Below are 26,120 nucleotides of genomic sequence, written 5' to 3'. Positions count from 1 at the left end.
GAAGCACTTCTTATTTGACTCATGAACCTTGGAGATCTAATGTTGGGAAGGCAAGAGGAGGAGCATAGCGTAAATCTAATCAAATCTGAGTGGTAGTAACAGTCATATCCTTTCAGTTCGTTCCTGAAACTATACTATGTATATATCAGTATTTTTCTGTCTCCCACTCTAAATTAAGAGATAACACTGGGGTTTGGACAGGGGTGTTAGATCTCTGAAGAAATTCAAAAATTGGGTATTGTGATGTTTCCAGGACACCATCATTATCAGTAAGTTATAGTAGGACAGTTTCTGTTAACAAAAATAGATTCTGCAGACTCACTTGATTTAGAGCCTCCTTTCATTAGCTGGTCTTAAGAATTCCTGTTTTCTAGAATTCCATTAGCCTAATGTCTGATCGTCCGGAAGGTGCTTTTTCAGGAAACAACTGGACTTCCTTTTTGTTCTTGCTTTTTCAGGAAACAACTGGACTTCCTTGTTTCACTTTTCACCCAAGAAGCTTCTTCAACTCTGACTGGATTCCCCACCATCCAGTCAGAGCTGAAGAAGCTTCTTGGACGAGAAGCAAAACATCTTCAAAGAAAAACAAGAAGTCCAGTTGAAAAAGCACCTTTGGGACAATCATGGACCTGAACAACTGAGAATATCCATAGATATTTAACTAATGACTGATCCATAGTTGGTCTCATCTAATAACGTTTTGTCCCTTTGCATATCTTTCACGACCACAAGTTGGATAAATTAGTTTATGTAAATCAGTTTCTACTGATATTCTTTACCTTTGTACTTCATAGTCAAGTGTATATTGAGGCTAAAATTCCATGAAGCTGAAACATACCTCTGTCAAAAGTATTAATAAGAATAAGAATTAGAGGTAACCATTCTGGTAAACTTCTGGAACTTTACAAACTTACATATTACTTTCAATGCTTCACCATAAGCTATATTTAATTCACTATTTATTTTTATTGTTTTTACAATAATAATAGCAGCAAAAAAAGGAAAAAGAACAAAATGCATAGATAATTGTGTTAGAAATGGATACATTGTAAAAGAAAAGGGGAAAAACATAGTAAGTCTTTTTTTAAAAAAAAAATCCATACAAAGTCTACATCTGTTAAGCACCCCACTTAGGTAGCAAGTAAAATCAGATTTTCATTGCATGAAAGGTGCTATAAATTTATGTTTCCAATGCTGCAGTTATCAGAATCCATTTATGTAGTCAGGTTGTCAAATTACACACACCAGGTATATAATTCCAAAGAATATTATCCTCCAAAAACTTTAGCTTCTGTTGCATAAATTTATTTATTTAATTCACTAGTGAGGGTAGGACATTGTCAAAACATGTGTTTTAAAGAAGAATTATTTTTATTACATTTCCAACAAATCTATATATAATATTAAAATCCCAATAATTGCTCTGTGCACCCAAGCGTATAGTGTACAAGTGGCTGCTTGAAGTGAGGGGCTTATGTATTTGTGGGTTATTATTACACATCTAGTAATTATATATTCTTCATTGGGTTGGACTAGTCTACAAATACAGAGAGTTACACCTATGTAACCTATGTACACCTGGCTTATCTACCTATCCACACACTTAAGTACACAATACTATAGTAGTACATATGAGCTGTGCTAAAAGAAAATATAAATGAAAATGTAGGTACTGGAATCAGTGTCATGTCAAATCTCATGTCAGATTTAGTATTCTTGTGGCAAGCAACAGTCAAAGGAAGTGGTTATTCAGAGGTTGACTGAGCAGTGTTATAGAGGTGATTTTAAAGTTACAGTGAGATACAAGTAAAAAAGCACATTTTCTTACAGTATTTCCTCTGTATATTTTAGGACCTTTCTCCCAACAATTCATATTGTTTTCGAACTCTTATTGGTTCCAAGTGAATTTGTCAAGCAGAGAAACAAAAGGTTCATCTATCTTATCCCGTAGATAAGTCTTGCTAGCTAATGAGCATAAGGAAGATCCCAGTCTTCATTTTTTTATATATATTAGGATGACTTTGTGCAGATGGATGTCATCCAAATTGAGTTACTCAGAGGGAATGGAGCAGCGTGTGGCTCAGTCATAAATATAAAGTAAGCTGTTTTTGAAAGGTAGAGAGCTAATAAGTTCTAAAGCTTTACATCTGCTTTGCCTCTCACTCTTCAGGTTTACCTCATTTCTCATCTGGCATTTTCCGTTGCTGGGGAAGAGACACCTTTATTGCACTGAGAGGGCTGATGTTAGTCACTGGACGCTACTTAGAAGCAAGGTAAAGAAGTTACAGATGTCAATAGTCTCTCTCTCTCTCCCTCTCCCTCTCCTCTCTCCCTCTCCCTCCCTCCCTCTCCCTCCCTCCCTCCCTCTCTCTCCCCTCCTCCTCTCCCTCTCTCTCTTCCCCCTCCCTCCCTCTCTGGCTTATCTACCTATCCACACACTAAAGTACAGGTAGTCTTTGACTTACAACCACAATTGAGCCCAAAATTTCTGTTGTTAAGTGACACAGTTGTTTAGGGAATCTCTGCGATTGCTGAGTGAGTAACCTGTCGTTAAGTGAATCTGTCTTTCCCATTGACTTTGCTTGTGAGGTGATCACATGCCCTTGGAACACAACAATGGTCATAAATATGAACCAGTTGCCAAGCATCTGAATGTTGATCACATGATCATGGGAATACTGCAAAGGACATAACTGTGAAAAACAGTCATAAGTCACATTATTCAGTGCCATTGTAACTTTGAACAGTCACTCAATGATTCATTGTAAGGTAAGGACTATCCGTATTGTTTATACCAACAGAAAAAAAATAGAATTTTCATTGGGATAAGTAAGATTCTAGTCATTTAAAGTAATGCTTATATGCATACATTTTTGTTCACATTTTCCGAATAGAGAGGATGGAATTACTTGTTTGTGTAGCCTTCCCTAGTCCTGGCCTGAGTGGCTTTCAGCAAATCCTCTGGAAAGCTCTTATTAAACAGGAAGATTTAATCCATGCAAGACTAAATACAGGTAGTGCTTGACCTTTGACTACAGTTGGGATAAGAAACTTCTTTACAAAAAGCGATGAAGTCATTAAGTGAGCATCTCATGACCAGGTCCGATTTTACAACCATTTTTACTTCACATACTTTTAGCGAAATATAACAGAGAACTTGAAAGCTGACCATTTTATATTCACTCCCTTCTCTTATCTCTCTGGTTTCAGGAACATAATATTAGCATTTGCCGGCACCCTAAGGCACGGTCTCATTCCCAATCTGCTTGGCCAAGGTACTCATGCCAGGTACAATTGTCGTGATGCTGTGTGGTGGTGGCTTCAGTGTGTACAAGATTATTGTAAAACCGTTCCAAATGGCACAGACATTCTCAACAGTCCGATATCTAGAATGTATCCTACTGATGATTCTCTACCTCAGCCAGCAGGCAAAATGGTAAATTATAGCTTCTGTCTGTTTAGCTCGGTTCAGTCCCTTACATGTTTTATCCATGAGTTAGTTTGGGAGAGGAATTTTCTGGTTTGGAGAGTTGACTTTAGCTCATGTCAGATTATTGTTTCTCATATAATAAGGCCAGGTCTTATTTTTTTTTGAGCCCTGAAAAATGGCTAGGCTGTCTTTTTGGGGGTGACTTAATTCCCCCTCCCTTGCATCTTTGGGTGGGCAGGTGGCAATGGCTTGGATGTTGACCTCGGCGTTGGTGGGGCACTTCGTATCGGAGGGGGTCAACGCAGGCAGCACCATATCCGGTGTGCAACAAAAGTACTTCCTAACGGCAAGCCCCCACCATTCCCCCCACTTCGCATGTTTTAATATAGGCCTTAATTTGGGGGAGGGGCTTAATTTCATTTCATGCCTATAAAACATGCTGGGACTTCCTATTGGGGGAGGCCATTTTGTTGGAGAAACAGGGTAGATTGATCCTCTATGGCCGTGATGGCGAACTTTTTCCACGTTGCGTGCCAAAAGTGCACGTGCATTCCTGCATCCATGATACAATGTGCGCACGAGTCCCCTGCCCCCCTGCACATGCGTGCGCTCCCCACACAGCAAACCTCTGCGCATGCAAACCCCACACACACACACCACATGCCTCTGCACATGCGCACATGTCTTCCACACGCGCTTCTCCCCCCATGTATGCGGGGTAGATACCTGACAATCAGCTGGCTGGTGGGGGGCACGCACGCATATGCAGTGGGGTTGTTCCGGGCGACCTCTCATGTGCCGGCAGAAGTGGCTCTGCGTGCCACTTCCGGCACACTTGCCATAGATTCGCCTCATGGCTCTATGGTGTTGTATGATGCCTGTTACTGCCTGATGCTATTATGAGTACCAAAAAACTCACCTTGGATTATTATGTTTGGTGGCCTCTGATAACATAAAAAGGTTTTGTCCTTAACAGAGGTTGGGAAGGAAATTCTCCATGAAACTCATTTTCTGCAGTTTAATATAAAATGTAAACACTTGCCCAAAGAACTTCAATATTACAGTATTACTTTCATTGACATAGTCTTACTGTTGTAATCATATTCATTAAAGGACAAATGTTAAAAGGAAGTGTGGTTTTTCTAACTAAACCAGTTGTATATGTTATTGCTCTGTAGAGTTGAAGTATTTTTGACCTGCTTCAGAAGGAGAAATACTGACTTGGTCTCTCTTCAGTACCTTAAGTACCTTAAGTTTACACTTAATATTACATAGTACAGAGGACCACTTTACATTTTGAGAGTCAGTTTGGTGTAGTGGTTAAGCCATAAGGCATCAGGCTAGAAACCAGGAGACCATGAGTTCTAATCCTACCTTAGGGCAAAGCCAGCTGGGTAACTTTGAGCCAATCACTTTCTCTTAACCGTAGGAAGGAAGCAATGGCCAACTGCTTCTGAAAAACCTTGCCAAGAAAATCAAAGCATCTCCAAGATTCACACATTTGAAGGGGGGATAATAAAGTATAGCGCTTAAAGTGTTGGAGTAAGGATGCTCAGTGTCAAATTTATTTTCAGGCAAATCCACTCACCAAGAGACGTTGGGCCTGCCATTCTTTAATAGCCCAACCTAGCTCACAAAATAATTTTTCAGGGATTAAATGAGTTTTGTGTAATCATTTTGAAATTCTGGGGGAAACACAGGACATAAACCCAACACATACTGTCTTGAGAGGGAGTCCATTGGACTTGCCTTTGAATAGGAAGTTCCTTTAAAAACTTAATGTTCCTTGTCATGTGTGTTTTTAATTTAAGTTTTTTTTCCCCTTTTCTCCACTATATTTAAACTACCAATACCCAGGATCAGCCATTATATGAAGTGATACAGGAAGCAATGCAAAAACACGCCCAAGGCATAGATTTCAGAGAGAGGAATGCTGGCCCACAAATAGATCGAAATATGAGAGATGAAGGTATACATTCTTTAACTATTTTTTAAATGGATGTTCATGTTTATTTCTTAGCTTCCTAAAATATCTTTGAAATAAAGTTAGATTTTCTTTAAATCCCCTTAAAGATACACTTTTGCATGACTTCGAATAAAGCAGTCATATGACAGTAATTCTGACTGCCATAAAAACCCTAGTTTATTTCAAATGGATGCATATGGGGCAACATTTTCATGTGGCTTTTCTGGAAAACAAGCTGGTATTTGTATTTTGTAGGCTTTAATGTAACAGCAGGAGTAGACATGGAAACGGGCTTTGTCTTTGGAGGGAACCGTTTTAATTGTGGTACCTGGATGGATAAAATGGGAGAAAGCGATAAAGCTCGCAACAAAGGAATTCCAGCAACTCCAAGGTACTGCATTAAATGCTTGTAGCATTGTTGCCACATTAAAGGCCTGAATGTAATTGACTAATTAGAATTCAGTGTAAAAATATTGCTGTGAACTCTGAATGAATGAATGATGAATGAATGTTTTTACTGAATTGAAAACAAAAACATAAAAAATAAAAATAAGGTGAAAACAAAACAAAACAGTACAATTGGTGGTGGGTTTGTTAGTAGATAATAAAAGTCTTCCTAATTTTCAGGCAGTGTTTGTTAAATTTATTTGCTGCCCATCTTTCTGTGAACTACAACAGTGGCTTGCAATAGTAAAAAATGGAAAAGTGATAAAATGTAAATATAACAATAGTAAAGCAATGAAACAATAAAAACAAACAATGAAAGTACAACAGTCTGAATTAAAAGATGGGTAGGAGGGAACAGGAAGCACAGGTATTACAAGTGTTACAAATTTTAGCTGTCTTCAAGGAGACTCAATCATAGTGATGTGATAAAAACTATATATAAAAAAGATCAGACTATACCAGGCAAGGAGCTATAGTCAGATTCTTGAGCCCTTATAGAAAGTACAGTATAGCAGGACATGAGCTCTAGTTTCAACAGCCCCTTGTCCACAGTGGCAAAATCTCAGCTCACAAGGAACTCTCTTGTATCATCCCTCAAAAATGACTTTGTGGAGAGCTCTGAAGTGTGATAAAGTTAATGCTCTTCAGAATTTGGAAATAGTTGTGTGGTGTAAGTATCTCACTGGTTTGTGTAAAAGGGATTGACTTCTGTGGAAAACATTCTTAAATAAAGAAAACTGGTCCTATTGGGCTTTCACATTTTTGATACGTTGTTTAAATGTGCTGAATGCATGCCCATAATCCAGGGAAAAGCCCCAGGAAAATATGAGAAGTTGAAATTTTTGTGAGGTTGTCCTGAACCATATTGACTTGTAATTTTCCACGATAAGGAAGTCAGACCTGTGGGAAAGAACAGTAGCTTCAACCAGCATGGTATGATACATATCCATGCGTCTATTTTGACTTTAGATAGCTCTGCTTCTTTCTTCCATAATATTACATTTGGAATGTAAGGGGCTATCTGGAATATAGCCCTTAGGAATTCAGGTTGGATCTTTTCAAGAGGAGTAAAGAAAATAGTAATATCACTTAGACTTATGCACTGCTTCACAGTCCTTTATAGCCATCTGTAAGCAGTTTAGAGAGTCAGCATATTGTCCCCAACAATCTTGGTCCTCGTTTTAGTGACCTTGGAAGGATGGAAGGCTGAGTCAACCTTGAGCCAATGAAAATCGAACTACCAAACTGCTGGCAGCCGGTAGTCAGCTGAAATAGCCTGCAGTACTGCATTCTAACCACTGTGCCACCACAACTCTTGTAAGGTCCTAGCTGAACACCAAAACATAGTTGTGCACAGATCTTAGCTGAATATACCTTCAGCGTTGCTGGGATACACCGTGCTTCTCTGGTAAAGTGAAAAGAGTTAGCCAATTTTTTTGAGCATTTCATATGACATAATTTTGGTGTGCACTGTGTTTGGTGGAGCTATGGAAAACCAAGTCTAAATATTTAAAAGATATGCACTTGTTCAACACTCTTGCTATTTATCTTTCAGGTGTGGAAGATAAATTAAACACATGAAAACCCTGTCTATTGCCTCAAGCATATTCATGTTCAGTTTAGATAGATGTGTATATAAAATGTATGTAAAGACATACAGACATTTTTAGGCAGGAATTTAGCTTGAAATCCTCTGGATTTAAAATACAGAAATATTTTATGAAAAATTATTTTAAACCATGCTGTTTGCATTAAACATCTAGCAGCAGCAGCGGCGGCATCTTTAAATTTAATCTGTATTTTGTTAAATTAAATGGCAAGATTGGCTTCATATGAAATGAGCATCTATGAATTACCCATTTGGGGATTTTTAACATAAAAATACTAATTTTGCACATGAATTCAATATGCAATCCAGATCTGATTCAAAGGAAGGATTACTAAACTTGCTAAAGCCTGATTTCCACATGACCTAACCCTAAACCATGGGTTAGGATAGGAGTGCAAATTCAGCCTATTTTTATTTATTTATCCTAACCCTTGGACTTTCTTATTCAATCTGCCTTTAGATTATGGATTTCCTGTATGGTCGCTCACAGAGTGTCAGATTCAGAGGTGGTATTCAGCAGGTTCTGACCAGTTCTGGAGAACCAGTAGCAGAAATTTCGAGTAGTTTGGAGAATCGACAAATGCCACCTTTGATTGGAGATTTTACAGTAGCCTTCCCCTGCCACGCCCACCAAGGCACGCCCACAGAACCAGCAGTAAAAAAAAATTGAATCCCACCACTGGTCAGATTAGGTAATCATACCTCTTCAGCCCTTATTCTTAACACTGGTACACCACAGGGTTGCGTGTTGAGTCCCTTACTTTATACTCTTTATGTGCATGACTGCATTCCCACTCATGCTAGTAATACTATTACCAAATTTGCAGGTGATACAACAGTGGTGGGACTCATCTCCAGGGGTGGGGATTAGTCTGCCTACCAAGATGAGGTGGTTGCTTTCGTGGTGTGGAGACAATAACTCAGTCCTCAACACCAATAAGACCAAGGAGCTTATGGTGCACTATAGAAGGAACTGATCAGACATCCAGCCCTTGCTTATCAATGGAGACCGAGTGGAGCAAGTGGCCAGTTTTAAGTTTCTGGGTGTTACCATAAAAGAGGACCTGACCTGGGCTGCTCACATTGCAGCATTGGTGAAAAGGGCCCAGCACAGATTATACTACCTGAAGCTTCTCAGAAAACAACAACTGAATGAAAAACTGCTGGTGACCTTATACTGCTGCACCATAGAGAGCATTTTAACTTACTTCACCACTGTATGGTTTGCCAGTTGTACAGTGGCAGATAGGAAAGCACTCCAGAGGGTTAACATCATTGCCTAGAGGATCATTGTTTGCCCTCTTTCTTCTTTGGAAGAGCTTTATAGCTCCCGCTGCCTTAAGAAAGTTCAAAACATTCTCAAAGATCCACCTCATCATGGGAACCCTTTTTTTGAACTATTACCATCTGGCAGACGGTACAGGATAATAAAAACAAGGACAAATAGGTTGAAAAACAGCTTCTATCCCAGGGCAGTAACTCTGTTGAATTCTACTCTATAGTGCAACATTAATGCAACATCAGGGGTTTTCAATTCAGTTGTATAGAATGTGAAGGATGTGTGTTTGTGTTTATTTTCATGGTCATAATGTACACTGAAGATGGTTTAATTTCGTTGTACGAGGTGCAGTGACAATAAAGTAAACTAAAACTACATTTCTTCAATTCCTGCCTTTCTAAACCTTGATCTTAGTATTCCTCTCTCTTTTTTATAATTTCTTCCCCAACTCTGCCTGATCCTTAACACCTTGTCTGTGCACTCTATCTGTTCTCCTTCATTCCAAAGCAAAGGGAGTGGGCCTTTGGTACAGAAAGCTCTTTCTGCTAATGAAAATAGCTGTACTGTTGTTTCCACCCCATCCCCCTCTGTTTTGGATCAGGAAGAAAACAGCTTTCTGGTTATTCAAAGAGAAAACCACAATATCAAAGTGCAAACTCACTTCCTTTTACTGCAATCATAGACTAAAATAAAGTCACCATTGCCCATAGTTCCCGTTGGTTTGGTTTGCTATAGAGATAAAGGAGAATTTATGTATATAGGATGAGAGAAACAAACTATCCTGCGTGTGTGTGAAAATAAAAATTAATAAAGGTTATACATGCATACATGTAGATATGTGTTAAATAAATTGTCCCACCAACTTTGAGTTCCTTCCCTGTCCAGTTTTGGAATGTAACTCTCAACATATTGTGCAACAGGACTTGAAGTCCTTGAGATGATTGGTTTAACCTAATATGGTCAAACTCGCACAAGTCTGAAAAACTCCTAAGAGAAGCAATGCTTGTAACTTTAAATTTACATGAATCCACAACTGTTCCATAAATTATTCATGTATATCTAATGGAGTCTATGAAAATCCTGAAATCCAAATTTAACTCTTGGTGTCACTTGACAGTTGCTGCCTCTTTTGACTGACATTACCTCTCTGAATTGTCTGGTGTATTTCTTATCAACATCAAAATAGTTTCAAAAATCATTATCTTAGCACATTCATGTCCTATTCCCGAATATACATATATACATGTAATCAGAGTTGTGTACTTTGACGTGACCACTAAATATAGTAACCAAAAACTTTATTTGGTATTGGAAGTGCAACTTACTTTTCTGCTATGGCTGTCCTTTTAGAGATGGTTCTGCTGTGGAAATTGTTGGTTTATGCAAATCAACGGTTCGCTGGTTACAGGAATTGTCAGTGAAGAAGTTATTTCCATATCCTGGAGTTACTGTGAAAAGACATGGTAAGCAAATATGGCTCCAGGATATAATGGAAGTAGAAAAATGACATTACTGATAATAGTAATAAAGTGCCCAAAATGTTTCACACTAGATTTTTTTGAGCAACTCAAAAAGCAACAGAGAGGTTAGGACTTCCAACAGGAGACGGATGGATTAGACTTCTCCCTAAATCAAGAAACGGTTGGGATGGAAGATCATTTCAAATAATTAAGTGAAGATTGAATGGGAGCAAGCTATATAATTGGCTGCCTGTTCCATTGTTTCCCCTAAACCTTGGTTCATGCTGATTTACAGCGAGGATAAGAAATAATCTCTCTCACACGCCTATTTCTCACTAATATCTGTATACAGTGGAGAAATGCTCTTTCCCTCATTCCCAAATAGCCTGTTAATTCCTGAGGGGAAAAAATTAGGCAAAGAACACAAATATAGACATGACTTGTTAGCCAACCTCTATTGCTAGAGTCAGAACAGAATGCTTTTTTTGACGTTCAGCTCAGCCAAATGCAGCAATAATAACAGCTAAGGAAAAAGGGAAAAAAAGATACACCCAGATAAGCAAAAATGAAATTCTGATTTAGGGAAGTAAAGCAGGGAAAAGAGGCTTGTTCACTTGAAATGAAGCAATCCTTTCTCTTCACCCCATCACCGCATAGATTAGATGCATCCCTACCATAAGGGAGTAGAATGATTTCTACCCAGTGACTGCTGAATTTGTAAGAAAAGCTCCCTCCAATTGAAGGCAAGATAGCACCTAATCCATGGGAGGGGGAGGGGAAGGCAGTGGTTAACCGTGGTCGACTGGGTGGTTGAAGAGCTGCTCTCCTTATGGGAAAGAAAGCAGGAAGTAATGCAGAAGCATCATAGTTAAAAGCAGGGATGGGATTCTACCAGTTTGGACCAGTTCTACAGAACCGGTTGTTACCATTCTGTGCAATTTGGAGAACCGGCAAATCGTGCCACTGGCTGGCCCTGCCCTTCTCTGCCCACCTCCTCCCTGCCCCACCCAGTCACTCCTTATCTCGCCTCCTTATCTCTCCTCAACTCACCTGTGTTGTGCAAGCAAATTTTATGTGACAGACTCAGGCAGCAGATTGCAGAAAGGTAGATCTGTGAGTGAATCTGTGATTCTGCAAGCAAACTCAATCTGCCTGCCTGTTTTGCCTGACTTTGGGTAAAAGTTGTTCTTTTTTTTAAATAAAAAATTCAATATTCACATAAATATTTACAATATTTACATACAAGCCATGCCCAGCCAGTCACGCGACCACCAAGCCACCCCCTACCACAAATTAGGCCACACCCACAGAACCAGTTGTTAAGAAATTTGAATCCCACCCCTGGTTAAAAGACTGTTTCCTTCCCATGGGGGATATAGTTCTTCGTAGCTATAGCACCTCCCACACAGTTCAATTCCTTCTGTGGATTAGGCTCTGCAGCTCTTGGCCCACAGGGGTGAATTTTGAACAGGCATCCAACGGTCTTATATAACATGAAAAAAGTATGCCCATTCAACGGCATCTATCCAGCACTGAGTGAACATTTCATTTTCATAGGGATGGTAAAAAGGCACACACAGCCACACTTTTCTTGCTATTCCTCCTAATCCTGGCAGCCTGGGATCTGGTGGCAAGAAAAATGGAAGAATTGACTTCTTCTTTTTTTGTACAATGAAAGACTCTCCAGCTGCCAAAAAGCAACTTGACCTGGAAAATATGTGGCCAGAGACTCAGGGAGAGGGAGGAAGAGATGTATCTGCCATAGTCTCAGTAGGAGCAGGACAAGTCTCCACTCCTAAACCTGCCTTGGTAGGATGCTTGCAAAGAAAGAGAAAACGAATGCTGCTCCATATAGAGAGTCAATGGATATTCTCGATCATTCAAGTCATGGTTGTCCCCAAAATGCTTTTCAAAGGGCCACTGGACTTTTCTTCCTTGAAGACATTTTGCTTCTTATCCAAGAAGCTTGTTCATTTATTCAGGATGAGAAGTGAAACATCTTCAAGGAAAAAAAAACCATGAAAGTCCAGTTGCCTTTTGAAAAGCACCTGTGGGGACCCACTTAGAGGGTGTCTTATAACTCAAAATTATGGTTTCCTCCTTCATCTGATTCCATCTACACCAATATATCTGCAACTCTAAATTCTGCTTCCCATCAGCTAATTCTCTGCCACCTCCCTGCTTATGCATATGGAAGGTTGGCCTTTGCAATATGCCTCACTTCTATCCAGTACGATGATAAAGCCAACTTTAGAATCATTCAATTTTTAGTCAGGTAAAACACTCGTTTAGATCAAGATACCATTGATTATTATTAATGGGTCCTCCAGATGAAGTGGGCTTCAGTTCTGTCTTGGAAACAGTTGTCCCAGTTCAGAATGATAGTTAGCAACACTGAATCTGGAGGATTTTAGATAATATATTTGTAGTAGCATACTGTGTCCTTAATGATGCTTTTTATTGTTATCAACCAAATGCACAAAACTGATATTATTTTCCAGGGAGAGATGAGACCTTTACATATGATCAGTGGAACAGAAAAATCCAAGCCCATTTCGAAAAGCTGTTTTTTGTCTCTGAAGACCCAAATGATCCCAACGAGACGCATCCAAATCTGGTTCATAAGCGGGGCTTATACAAAGACAGCTACGGAGCATCAAGTCCTTGGTGTGATTATCAGCTGAGGCCCAATTTTCCTATAGCAATGGTTGTGGTGCGTATTGTGTTTTTAAAATGACACGTGGTGTCTTTGCATGTTTTTAGCACTTTTGTTGGCAATTTTGAATACTTTTGAATAGGAAAAATTGGTTAAAATATTGGAAGGTACAAAGAGGATAGCTTGCTGGGAGAAGCAGTGGAGTAGATGGGACTACAGACAAAGCAAGGAACGCTTAGGGAATCATGCTCTTCAATAAATAAGTTTGTGAAATAAATGTTACTTATAACATGGAGTGTAATTTCATAACAATCTTGTGAGGACATTGTGAAATATATCTTTCATATTTAATTTTTTAGTATTCTTCTGTTGTTTACATGTGATGTATTTTTCTACTTTAAAAAAAAAATCAAGGCACCTGAATTGTTCTCGCCTGAGCATGCTTGGAAAGCGCTTGAAATGCTAGAGAAAAAATTACTTGGTCCACTTGGGATGAAAACTTTAGACCCAGAGTAAGTATTTTATTATTTATTAAAATACTTCCCCCCCCGCAAAAAGAATAAAACAATTATAAGATTAAAACATGAAAACACCAGTCATTAAAAGCTAAAACTTGAAAATTAATATTAAAGCAGATATAAATCCAGTGCCTAGACAGGGTGGAGGTGAGATCTTGTACTAGTCTACTAGCCACCTCCAAAACAGGATAGCCACATCGGGACTCCACGCCAGTTGTCAAAGCCAGGTTTTCTGGCTCTTTTCGAAAGCCAATAAAATGGGGGGGGCTGATCTCACTTCAAGGAGGATGACAATCCAAAGCCATGGCAGGAAAAGCTCTTATAGACCCTACCAGCTGCAATTCCTTGGCTGATGGGATCCAGAGCATGAATATTCTGCCAGAGTGAGTGGGGCGGGCCAATGCCAAGTATGCCAAGGTTGACTCAACCTTCCATCCTTCCGAGGTCAGTAAAATGAGGACCCAGATTGTTGGGGGCAATATGATGACTCTGTAAACCGCATAGGGAGGGCTATAAAGCACTGTGAAACGGTGTGTAAGTAAATGCTATTGCTATGAGGGAGGCATGGTTGCATAAGAAGGCTTCTCTAGTGTAAATGAATAAGTCTCTCACATAGCTAGGTTTTATAAATGGTTGAATCTAATTTTGTACTAATTTTGTATTGTGTACTAATTTTCCTTTCCCATCATCATAGTTTGAAGAAATCCTATAGTGTGAATGATATTTGTTTGAAGATAGATTTGGCTTAACTAATAGTCAGAGGCCTGAATCCTAAAAGTTTTTATTTGATTGTGATGGGATTTATTTTACAAAGGAAACAACTGGGTCATAGCTGACAACTATTCTTTTTTATGTTCGTTTCTACTGTATCCTATTGTCTAGTCTGAGATATTGCAAAAAGGAGTCAAGCAGCATTTTATCATTATTGTTTTCTTGATCCTTATCAAAAGTACCTTCTCAGATGTATAAGATGCATTAATTGGAACTGAACATTTTAAACAATAATGTCATAGAAATGTCATATTAGTACATTAATGCAATATAACGGTTACATTCATCAATGCAACTTCACTGCAAATAAAAAGATGTTGACATCGTTTACATTCGGTTGCACTGAATAATGTTTGAATAAGTAAATACACTCCATTGAGAATAAGATTCACTAATATAAAAAAATACCAGATCTAAAATCCTATAAAAATGAATGGCAAAAGCTATCTTAATGATCTTTGTTCTAAGTAATTTCATAAAACTTGGTGTGGATTTCTCAGAAATATTAATAGCTTCTTTTATTTTTTTTCCCTAGTGATATGGTTTATTGTGGTGTTTACGATAATGCCTTAGACAATGATAATTATAATGTGTCTAAAGGATTCAATTACCATCAAGGACCTGTAAGTGTTATACTTTAGCAGTCTTTATCAACTGATTTTGGACTTTCAGTTTTCATATTAAAACGCTATATCCTTAATTCTGTTTTATTTTTTAAGGAATGGCTTTGGCCAATTGGATATTTTCTTCGTGCCAAGCTATACTTCTCCAAATTAATTGGTCCAGAGATCTATGCAAAGACTGTGTTTTTGATTAAGAATGTTCTTTCTCGCCATTATGTTCATCTTGAGAGGTAGCTTTTATTTATACAATATAAAATACTACTGTTGAACATCTGTTTTGATATTTATATTTTGATAGCAAAATAGCTCTCACTGCCTGAATATGTATGATACAAAAATAAAGAAGAGTGAAGACAGAAGTTCTGCAGAACTTCAAGATATAGCTTATACACATAATAAAATAACTTGAACAATAAAATGTTTTTATATGCTATTCCTTTCCTATAAAATAGAACTGATACAGTTCTTTCAGTGAGAAATAATCAGAAGGCATCATATGTCACTGTTTTTGCTATTTTTTATATCTTAATTCAAAATAAATTTATATTAGAGAGAAGCATCAGTAGCAACCTGAATTCAGAATCAGGAAACTATATTATCTATATTATCTATCTATGCATGCCAGTGCTCAGGAATGGGAAATGGAAAAAAAGGCACCCAACAAGCAGCAAAGATCATACTTCCTACATGTTTTACATGCCTGTATGATTCATTAGGCACAGTGCATGTAGCCTATGAAATGTTTTTCAAATTAAACAAAAAAAATCTGAAAAGTAACAGTTAAAATCAAAATTTGTATGTTGTAGGATATTATTGCTTATTTTTATGCATATGTGTACGGCAATTATAGATATTGTGCTGACTGAACTTGAATTGAAAAGCAGAACTGAATTCAATTTTTTGTACTGCAAACAATACCAAGTCTGATACTTAGTTTGCTTTCAGATGCAATAACCACTCAGGTGTTGAGAAATAGGCTGAATATCAATAAATTGTACCTTACTGGAAGTTGGGGAATCAATAAAGTAAATTTTCTTCTTGCAGTCACACATGGAAATAAAGTAGACGCTGTTCTTCAAAAGATTACTTGTGCTTTTGGAGAAATAAAATTCCCTGCAATTATTGAAGAATATAAGCTCAGGGAATACCTTTTGAGCCACAATCATCTGGATTGCTATTGCAACCATAAATGTGCTTAAGGTTTACAATGGTCTTAATGCTGTTCTCATTTTCTATTTCATATCCTAATAGAGTTTGCTCTTCAGAGAGTTCCTCTGAACTCAATGTTTTGATAAGTTATGAAAAAGCAAGAACTTGAGTTATATTCCCTTTCTTTTTCCGAAGATGATTTTTCTAGAAATAAAAATTATTCAGTATGCATAGCTCTACATTATTGGTTGGCTAATGCCTGAAAACATTATTTTTAATCTATTTATTAATTTATATCCCACCTTTATTGTTTTTATGAGTACCTCAAAGTGGTGAGCATATCTAATACTCCTTCTTCCTATTTTCCTCACAACAACCACCCTGTGAGGTGACTTGGGCTGGCTAAGATTTCAAGTGCAGTAACTTGCATGTATTAATGGCTGGATTGAGGGGTGTATACTTTGGAACCCAGTGCACTGGCTGAGCAGGTTTCTGTATTCCAGACTGCATAGGAAAGGAAACGATATTGATAAGGACACAGAAATGGTTCCCCCCCCCCCCATGCTTTACATGGATGCTTTGACCCTCAATAGTCCCTGAACTACAAATGAGAACCACTGGGTTGAGCTAATTTCAGCTCTGGGTTCTTCATATCACTCTCATATCTATGGAGATTCTCAGTCATCCAGGTCATAATTGTCCCAAAAGGTGCTTCTTCAAGAGGCAACCACACTTTCTTGTTTTTCTTTGAAGATGTTTCGCTTCTCATCTAAGAAGCTTCTTCAGCTCTGACCTCCGCAGTCCAGTCAGAATTGAAGAAGCTTCTTGGATGAAAAGTGAAAAGTATTGACTTCTGGTTTGAAGTCTCTTCGGCGACAGACAGAAATCCGTAGAGGTGGTGAAGAGGGGGGAGACCACCAGCAGGGTTGAGGAGAGCCGCATCTCTCCTCTTCAGTTGGCCATTACTCCCTTTCCTGAAGGTGGCTGCAGCAGTGGTCAGAAATGGCCACCACAAAGAAGAACTCGACCTGGAAAAGAATGTGCAGGAGGAAGATAAGAAGTGAAAGTTTTGGCTGACCGGGTTAAATTGTAAAAGCAACAACTAAGGTACCCTGGAATTTAAACTTACAAAAAAATAACATCGCTCCCAAAGAAGAGTCGGAAGTGGCGAAGGAAAGTGAAAAGGGAAAGTGAAAAGGGCAGGATCTGGAAGAGGGAGGAGACTGCCTGGAATTAAAAAGAATCTACAGTAAAACTTCAACAAGACTTCTAAAAGATACAGTTTAACTGAAACTTTGTAACTAAACAGTAACCCCAGGAAGAGAAAATGAAAAAAAAGAGCAAAAAGAAACAGCTTCTGTGTATTTGGATTATTTGGTGATCTTTGGATTCTTGGTTATTACATTTGAACGACTAAAATTAATCGGGTGGTTGTTTAAAAATTTATACAATGGCACCACTTCTGGATGAATTGAAAATGGAACTTAAAAAGTACAAAGAAGATGCACAAGAAGGGAAGGGTTCTTTTGGCTTCGTTTTTCAATTCTTAGAAATGGAGATTTGGAACTATGAGAAACAACAAGAAACATCTGCAAAACAAGAAGATTGGGACAAAGAAGAAGCCATCTTTAATGAACAAGTAATTTTATGTGGGGAAGAAAAAGGATAGGGGGGAAAGAGAATGGAGAATTTAAGACTTAAAAAAACAACCAAAGAAAAGAAAAATAATTCGAAAAATAAGTATAATACTGGAAAGCAACAGAAAAGGGGAATACAGAAGAGAAATAGAGGTAGAGAGACAAGGGGGTAAAAAGGGGAGAGAGAAGAAGAGAGGGAAGAAGGAAAGGAAAAGAAGTTACAAAGGATCGGAGCAAGAAATAGAGAAACAGGACCTATTTAGAGATAATGGGTGAAAATCTAACTGAAAAGGGGATTCTGTAAAGGTACATAAGATTGTATTGTTATATTAGTAATAGAAATAACTTTAGAAAATTGGAAACAACGTATGATTAAAATGAGGGATAAAATAGTTAGTGTAATTTAGTGAAATGTTTGTTAATAAAATAAGTGAAATAAAATAAATGAGAAAATTGAATTAGGAAGGAAAGGGAACATTTTAATTAGTTAATGTTTTATAAAATATAAGTGAAGGGGGGGGGAATTAACTATGGAAAGCTTATAATTGTTCCCATAGAAGTATGATATTTAATTGAAAAGTAATGTTAAAGAAGTTAAGATTTTAATGAAAATTAATATTAATGATAGAATTGAATTGGAATGGAATGTGTTGTTTTAATTACATACATTTATATTTTTTTCTTTTTTTAAGAATATAGTGTGTATTTTAAGAATGTACCAAGCAGAATCCGAATGGAAGTTATGTATTATATTGAATGTTATAACTTTAGGGTATATATTGAAGCCTAAATAAGAGTTAAATGGATAAACTTTAAAGATATAAAGGCGTCATACTTCAATCAGTAACTACAGGAGAAATTTTGTTTAATGAGAAAAGATAATAGATAATTGAAACAGGACAGACAAAAAATATAAATACAATGATTTGAATTGAGATGAGATAATTAAAATAAAACTGAGAAAATTAAAAGAGGGGAGAAGCTATGCAGAAAATGTAAAATAGTAATAAGATATGGAATAGAATATAAAAATGAGCATGAACTTAAATTTGTGTCTGTACGAAGAAATGTAACCCCGGATTACGCTACTTTCAAAAAAGATGTTTTATTTGTATTTTTTTTCTCTTTTTGAAAACTCAAATAAAATTTACCAAAAAAAAAAGAAAAGAAAAGTGAAAAGTCTTCAAAGAAAAACAAGAAAGTCCAGTTGCATCTTTGAAAAACACCTTTGGGGCATATCACTCTCATGTACAGGTAGTCCTCAACTTACAACCGTTCATTTAGTTACAACGGCACTGAGAAAAATTACTTACAGTTGATCCTCATACTTGCAACCATTGCAACATCCCCACACAGTCACACGATCAAAATTTGGGCACTTGGCAATTGATGGGTACGACAGTTGCAGCATCCCACAATCATGAGTTTGCCAATCAGCTTCTGACAAGTCAATGAAGGAAGCCAGATTCACTTAATGATCATGTGGTTCACTTAACAACCGAAGTGATTTGCTTAACAACAGGGCAGAAAAGTTTGTCTTGCTTGGCAATGGAAATTGTGGTTACAAGTCAAGGAGCACATCTGTTCTATATTTCAAATCATATCTCTGTTCCATTTAGAGCTGAAATGCCGCAATTGAATATCCGTCAGAATTCCATATGGATGGATGGATGCTCTGTAAAATTTGTGCATACAGAGCCCGCCCTTTTTTTTTCTGTAATATGTGATTTTCCACTTTCTGTTATAAATACAAATTAATAAATATAACCAGCTAATTAGACATATAGAGTAAATTTGTCTAACTCATATCCAGCCTGACACTATTGTATTAATTTAAGATATGTTATTTCAATGTAATAAAGAGAGAGAGAGAGAGATGATATAGATATTCAGATGGTAATATGTTGACTTGGTTTTTCTACAGGTCTCCTTGGAAAGGGCTCCCAGAATTGACTAATGAAAATGGTCAATATTGTCCCTTCAGCTGTGAAACCCAGGCTTGGTCAATTGCTGTGGTCCTTGAGGTTCTCTATGATTTGTAACAGTAGTTGTCTGTCTTACAAAATCGCTAGCTTTTGTCTGGAATGCAAATAACAATGCTTATCTTATTGTTAAAAATCCTACTGATAGAAGTTGTTAATGCCAATTGTTCCTTAGCAATTGTAGGATTGTGTGAGTGTTCATCATTTGAGAGTCACACCGTAATTTTTAAAATCAATGAGTGTAACTTAAAATTAATATGCTCAATATGTATATGAAGTATAAAAGCATAGAAAATTAGTCTTTGATATGGTACAAATGCCATGTATCTTCTATTTCCACGTGTTCTATTTCAGAAATCGATTAGAATGATAGCCCCGATTTAAAGTACTTCTATGTAGGTAATCCTCGATTTACGACCAATTGCTTAGTTCCGTGAATTTACTTGAGGGATACCGATAAACCCAGATTCAAAGTTCTGACAGTGATCCTGCCACAGTTATGTGACTGCACTTAAGGCCCTTGGCAAGTGGGCTGCATCTATGGCTGTTTGCAGTGTCCTGCAATCACATGACCAATGACCATATTTTACTATGATTTTGCCCAAAATCGGCATTTACTTCAGCTTTTCAGCAAAACTGCACCCATAACAAACCATTGCTTCTTTAACAACCATGTGTTCCCTTAACCACCACTGCAAAAAAGGCTGTGAAATCAACCTTTTCTTTATTTTGCAACCATCACGAGTTATGACGATGATGACCATCTCCATTACAGTTGTAATTCGAGTCCTGCCTGAATTTTACATTTAAGAGCCTTAGAAACAGTACATCAGATCAGTGGTCCCATATTCTGTTCCCTAGTAGCTAATGCTATAGAAATAATATCCCCCTGCTAAGCAGGACGTGAATACAAGAGTTTTCTCCCATTCAATGTTACTTGGGAAAGGATCTAGAGAAGCTCATTACCACCGTCACTGAAAGTGCTGGTTAGAATGGCTACTCACTATTAACAGACTTAATCCTGGATGAATTAGTCAAAATTAGCAAAAGAAACTTGCCAAAACCAGGGCTGGGATGCTACCAGTTCTGCCCGGCTCTATAGAACCGGTAGCTCTGAAGAGCAGCAGACACAGAAACGGTTCTGTGTCTGCTGCTATTTGGCCCACCCGCCCGCCCAGGCTCTTACCTGACCTTTATTTCCTGCTTTTTCAACCTCAGCTGCTTTGTGCGGCACAGCTGAGGTTGAAAAAGCGGGGGAAAGGCGTTTTTCAAATGCTGCGCACCTGCGTCAGCACTTATCAGCTGTCCGGGAGGCACAGCTTTCGGTGTTTTACACATATGCGCAAAAAGTAGTAACACTGGTTGAATACCACCCCTGGCCAAAACTATACCTTGTGTTAGCAAATTCCTAATGCTGCATGAATAACTTTATCTACTGAAATGTCCCATCATTTAGCTGACCCTAATTTTAGTATTTTGAGAGAAAGAGGGAGGAATCTCTCCCACTCTATCCATAAAAGTTAATATACCTTTAACCTTTGCCCCCTCCATTTCTTACCTTCTTATAAAAACTTGAAAGACCCCTTTCCCTCTTTTTTTTTTTTTTTTTTTTTTACAATAGGGCATAATTAATTTGGAGCTAGACTTTAGTTTTCTGTGGCTTATATGCTCCATATGGGTATCCTTGCACTGCTCATTCAGAATCATTGAACATCTTAAAGCATACCCAGTGGAGAAGGGTATTTTAATTTTACATAAAATGAACGCCTGTAAAAAAATACTCTTGTTTTTGAAGCATGTAACTGTTTGTCCATGCTCTACAATAAAATCCCCAACTTTCTCAGATTATAATGTAAGAATAAAAGAGTCTCTTTGCATTTTGCCAACTTTTGAAAGATGCAAAGTAATTTGGAGATCTATTGTATTTAGAATCTAATGTATTGTGTACACACACACACACACACACACACACACTATACAGAGAGAGAGAGAGAGATGAATCATGATTGAGTGGGAAAATCCACTGCCTGTAAGATGAACAGCTTTCTGCAGAAGTCTTGAAAGGAGCAACAACTCCAGTTTCTTAAAAAATGACAAGTTGCTCACCACTTGCGTAGGCACTCCCACCAAAAATTGTTACCTCTCGGCTGCCCACAATTATGGATCTCTTTCAATATGGGTCTACTATAATTATGTGAAAGGAAAACCTAGTGAATTGGACTCATCTGGATAAAAGACTTGCCATTCTGAAAATATTTCAAGAAGCTATTTACGGGCCTCCCAACTTGATTGTTTGTGCATTAGGCCTTCGTGGAACTTATAGGAAGGCAATTGCTTTTAGCAGAAGGTTGGAAGAGATTTCCTGCCCTCAATTGAAGTCAATTTGTTCTGAGTACTTTAAATTAAGGCTTAGTGAAATCATCTGGAACTCAATAGCCAGAGCTCATCTGTGCCATAATTTTAGTGCAATTACTCAGCAAAGGCCAGATTAGGCTATGTTACTTTCTATTGCAGGACGAAGTAGCAAGTTTTATCTTAGTGGGATGACAATGGTAAAAAATCACTGCTTTCGTAATGCATAGATATAACACAATTTAATAATACTCCATTTCAGCACTGTTACTACTATGTTTATCAGTAGGGCTACCATATCTAGGCGTTAAAAATCCATCTGACCACTAGAGGGCAGCAAAAAGAAACAAAAAAGTGACTCTCTGCTGCCCTCTTACAGTTATCAATATTTTAGCTTTGCTATGATTGCTCTTAAAATTATAGCTGGAATTTTCTCTTAAGGGCATGTGGTGGTAAAACAAGCCAATAAACAGGTTAGAGATCCTACTGAGCTGCTGTGTATATTGCCTTTTAAAATTATGTTTGCATTAGTTCTTTCCTACTATGAATAATTTAAGAATACTTCATGGTTGACACCTGCACTACTTCATTTAATAAGCATCACTGTCAGTGAATCTCATCTAATAACTAGAACCTTTTCCATTAATAAAAGATTAATTCTATTATAACATCTCAATTTTTGACATTCCTATCCATTTTCAGACATAAAAATGAATTATCTAATTAAAATTCTATGTATTTGGTTAGGGCTTCAAAAAGTTCTATTAGGAAAATAGATATAGACATATTTATTTCTAAAAAGTAAATTTGAGGAAATATAAATAAGAATTTAAAAAACTGTCAGTTTTACCTGTCTAATATATCTCTTGGGACTAGGATGCACATTATTAAAAACAAATTGAGGTGATCCTGAACTCAGTGAGCTGGAAGGATATAGCATTAACTCTACTGATTTCGGAGTTGGCATGTACAATGTTTTTATGCTACCTAGCTGGAAATCAAGTATGATTCTGTTTGAGACAACTGATTTGGTAGATAATAATATTATTGATGTTAATAGCAAAGCCAACTGAGTAACTGTCTTTAGGATAGTTCTATCTATCATATTGCCTATCAGTGCTGAATATCAACAGTTATTAGATTTGAGCCATATATGTTTGAAGAAAATCTAATTAATTAATCAAAAATAAAGATTTCTGAATTGATATATTTTAGTATTGAAGTTGTAGTATCAGAGCCCAGTGGAAACTGGATATGGGAAATTCTGGGACTTTGAAGTCCACAGATCTTAAAGTTGCCAAAATTGGACACCTGTGTTCTAGAACTATCAAAATGATGATAAAAATTAGTCCAGCACTGAGTTTTCTTTCCTGACTTTGACAATACTGTTTCTTCCAGTGCCAAATTTACTTTGGATTGTCTGTCCAGATAGTTTGGACTTTCACTGAGAAAACTTCAAAACTGTCTATGTGCTAACTAGACAATATGTCAAGCGCCAGAGAAATCAGGAGATCCAGGCAGTTCAAATGGATATAAAGATTTATTTTTAAGCTTAAGCTCTCTACTAGAATCTGAACTACTAGTGGTAGATAAGAGTCACAGGAATTCAAGATGGGCTGGACTTAGATCTTTTCTGGGTGCAAAGGGACTGGTGGCAGTTTTGACTCCTCCCTCGGATTCAGCCTGGTCATTTCCTACACAATATTTTCCAGAGCTTGGCATTTTAGAGATACTTGAGGATAGAGGAGTAACTTGTTACCAATTCTTCCGTTCTGATAAAATTACAAATTGCACAGTCCTGTCTGGATACAATATACATTTCTCAAGTTATTTTGGTGCAATAATGTTAAAAATGTTTAAATCGATATCAACAGTGTGTCTGTATTCAAATGGTATATATAAAGGATTTAAAATTTAAAATTGGGCAACTATTTCAAGAATAACAGCTGTGTTTGTAAAAAAAATTGATATTGCACTTACAAGAATTATAAAATTGCATTTCACTATTATAGCCTAAACCTAATTAGAAAGAAAAAGTTTCAGATTAAAATTTCCATTCTAGCACTTAAGCAGTATATATGTAACTCAGAGGTGGTATTCAGCAGGTTCTGACCAGTTCTGGAGAACCGGTAGCGGAAATTTTGAGTAGTTCGGAGAACCGGCAAATACCACCTCTGACTAGAGATTTTTACAGTAGCAGCCCACCAAGCCACACCCACAGAACCAGTAGTAAAAAAATTTGAATCCCACCCACTGATGTAACTAAAATTTAGTTGGCAAAATAATTGGTAGACTTACGGTGTACACTACTATGTTTCATGAAACTTTTGTCGGCAGATCAAACGGTTGCACAATTTTTTTTTCCCAGTCTACTCCATGCCACAAATCCTAGCCATCAGCATTTTGTTCTCTTTCAACCAGGGAGCAAAGCCATCTGGATAGCACATCTGTACATCTTGTGTGCTGCTTCTCAGTTCAAACTAATTTGTAACATTCACTTCATTAGTGCTTATCAGCCCTGAAAACAATGCAGAAGGGAATAATGGAATTGTGCTCGTTTCATAGGAAGTGTGATTGTTGCACACATGAGTCCTGTGTGTCTGTCTGCTACAGGTACTTTTGTTACATTGACTACTGTGCAGCTATATGTGAGTGGCATTCAATAAAAATCTACAAATGGTGTATTGCTTGTCATGCATTCATTTCTCCATAACTGCTGTGCTCCCTGTTATGAATCCCAGTAGTGAAAGGAACATAACTCAGTTTAGTTCTACTCATGCTAATATGATCCGAAGGCTACTTTTGGCTTTTAGCAATAAAAGTTCCTGATGATTTAAGGATCCTAAGATTCAAGTGTTGGGAAACTCATTTACAAGACAAAGTCTAATTAGATATTCTATATACTTGACAACGCAGCAGTTAGTGTTCTGTATAAGAATCTTATTATTTTTTTTTTAATATACAGGCAGAATTTTGCAATCTTTTTGTTTGAGGTTGTCCAAGGGCGGGAAATTTTAGTTTGGGTGATCATTGTATGATTCTAGAAAATGCAGCAGTAACTATCCTTGGGGATAAATTACTGTAATGAGGATAGTAAGACTTAACCTTTATTGAATGAGCAGACTTTAAATAGTTTTGAATAGTTTTCAAACATCTGATCTTAAATTTGCTGTTTTTTGCAGAATAGAACGAGGAACTCTGCACATTCCAAGACTTAATGATTTAACCGTTTTGTTAGATTGATTTTTAACTTATACTGTTAAATCAATATATACAAAATATTACTTTATACATAATCAGCATGACTAGAATTTCAAGTAATATGAATACATGTAACACTAAATGTAGGAAGATTGTTGTGCTACAAGCAGTGGTATGTTCTGAACTCAAAAGGTTTTCCACTGGCTGGGGAATTATAGGAATTGAAGTCCACACATCTGAAAGTTACCAAGGTTGAAAAGCACTGCTGTATAGGTGCATTATCTGTAGCATTGCTTGTGGTTTCAAACAGGCTGGAGAATTATGGGATCCACCTCCAACTAGCCAATGGAAGGGCATAAAAATGTCAGCAAGTGCCTTGCCTTCACCTCATTCATCATTCACCAAATTTGCTTTTTGTGAGGGGTTTAAAGCAAATAATTAGTCTGGTGGAGCAGCAAAACCTTGAAGTACATAAGTGATGGAGACAAGGTGCTTAAAAAAGGGAGAAATTTTTCCAGAGGGGAAATAAAGTAGAAGTCCATGTCAGCAGGAAACTACCCATCAACACTTCCAGAACAAGCAGCAAAACTTCATTTACTCAAGTGTTTCTCAACCCCAGCAAATTTGAGATGTGTGGACTTCAACTCCCAGGTGGTAGGGAATTCTGGGAGTTGAATACCACATATCTTAAAAGTTGCTGAGGTTGAGACACATGATTTACTGTAAAACCACTTTTCACAGCTGATAGGAAAACAGCTGTACATTACTACCTAATTGAAATTTGAATTCAAGTCATAGTACTCTTTGAAAATGCTTTTCCCAATATCTTTTTATGAGCTAGAACAGGGATGTCAAACTCACAGTGTCGCATCATCACATGATGTATCACAACTTTTTTCCCCTTGGCTAAAATGGGGGTGGACATGGCCACTGTGTGACACATCCGGCCCATGGGCGACGAGTTTGACACCCCTGAGCTAGAAGGAATGAAGGAGCATGCAAACTTTTCATTCACCCAAATTAGAACACATGATTAAAAA

General features: G+C 37.4%; 1 protein-coding gene across 3 annotated transcripts in view; it reads left to right on the top strand.

Moving 5' to 3' along the window:
• Positions 1-24,561, top strand: part of AGL (amylo-alpha-1,6-glucosidase and 4-alpha-glucanotransferase) — a 66,738-nt gene extending 42,177 nt beyond the window's left edge. For all 3 annotated transcript variants that reach the window (XM_026674092.2, XM_026674094.2, XM_087960612.1), the window contains exons 25-34: positions 2,171-2,273; positions 3,211-3,436; positions 5,288-5,399; positions 5,652-5,787; positions 10,082-10,194; positions 12,693-12,904; positions 13,262-13,359; positions 14,672-14,759; positions 14,856-14,989; positions 19,470-24,561. In XM_026674092.2, coding sequence (XP_026529877.2) covers positions 2,171-2,273; positions 3,211-3,436; positions 5,288-5,399; positions 5,652-5,787; positions 10,082-10,194; positions 12,693-12,904; positions 13,262-13,359; positions 14,672-14,759; positions 14,856-14,989; positions 19,470-19,587 — 1,340 coding nt within the window. In that variant the 3' untranslated portion in view covers positions 19,588-24,561. The remainder of the gene's footprint in view (positions 1-2,170; positions 2,274-3,210; positions 3,437-5,287; positions 5,400-5,651; positions 5,788-10,081; positions 10,195-12,692; positions 12,905-13,261; positions 13,360-14,671; positions 14,760-14,855; positions 14,990-19,469) is intronic.
• Positions 24,562-26,120: the final 1,559 nt, after the last annotated feature.

This window comes from Notechis scutatus, chromosome 3, assembly GCF_049901735.1.
Source record: "Notechis scutatus isolate UNSWTSFEM ecotype Mainland chromosome 3, rNotScu1.2, whole genome shotgun sequence".
Lineage (NCBI taxonomy): Eukaryota > Metazoa > Chordata > Lepidosauria > Squamata > Elapidae > Notechis > Notechis scutatus.
This window is presented reverse-complemented; position numbering and strand designations above follow the sequence as displayed.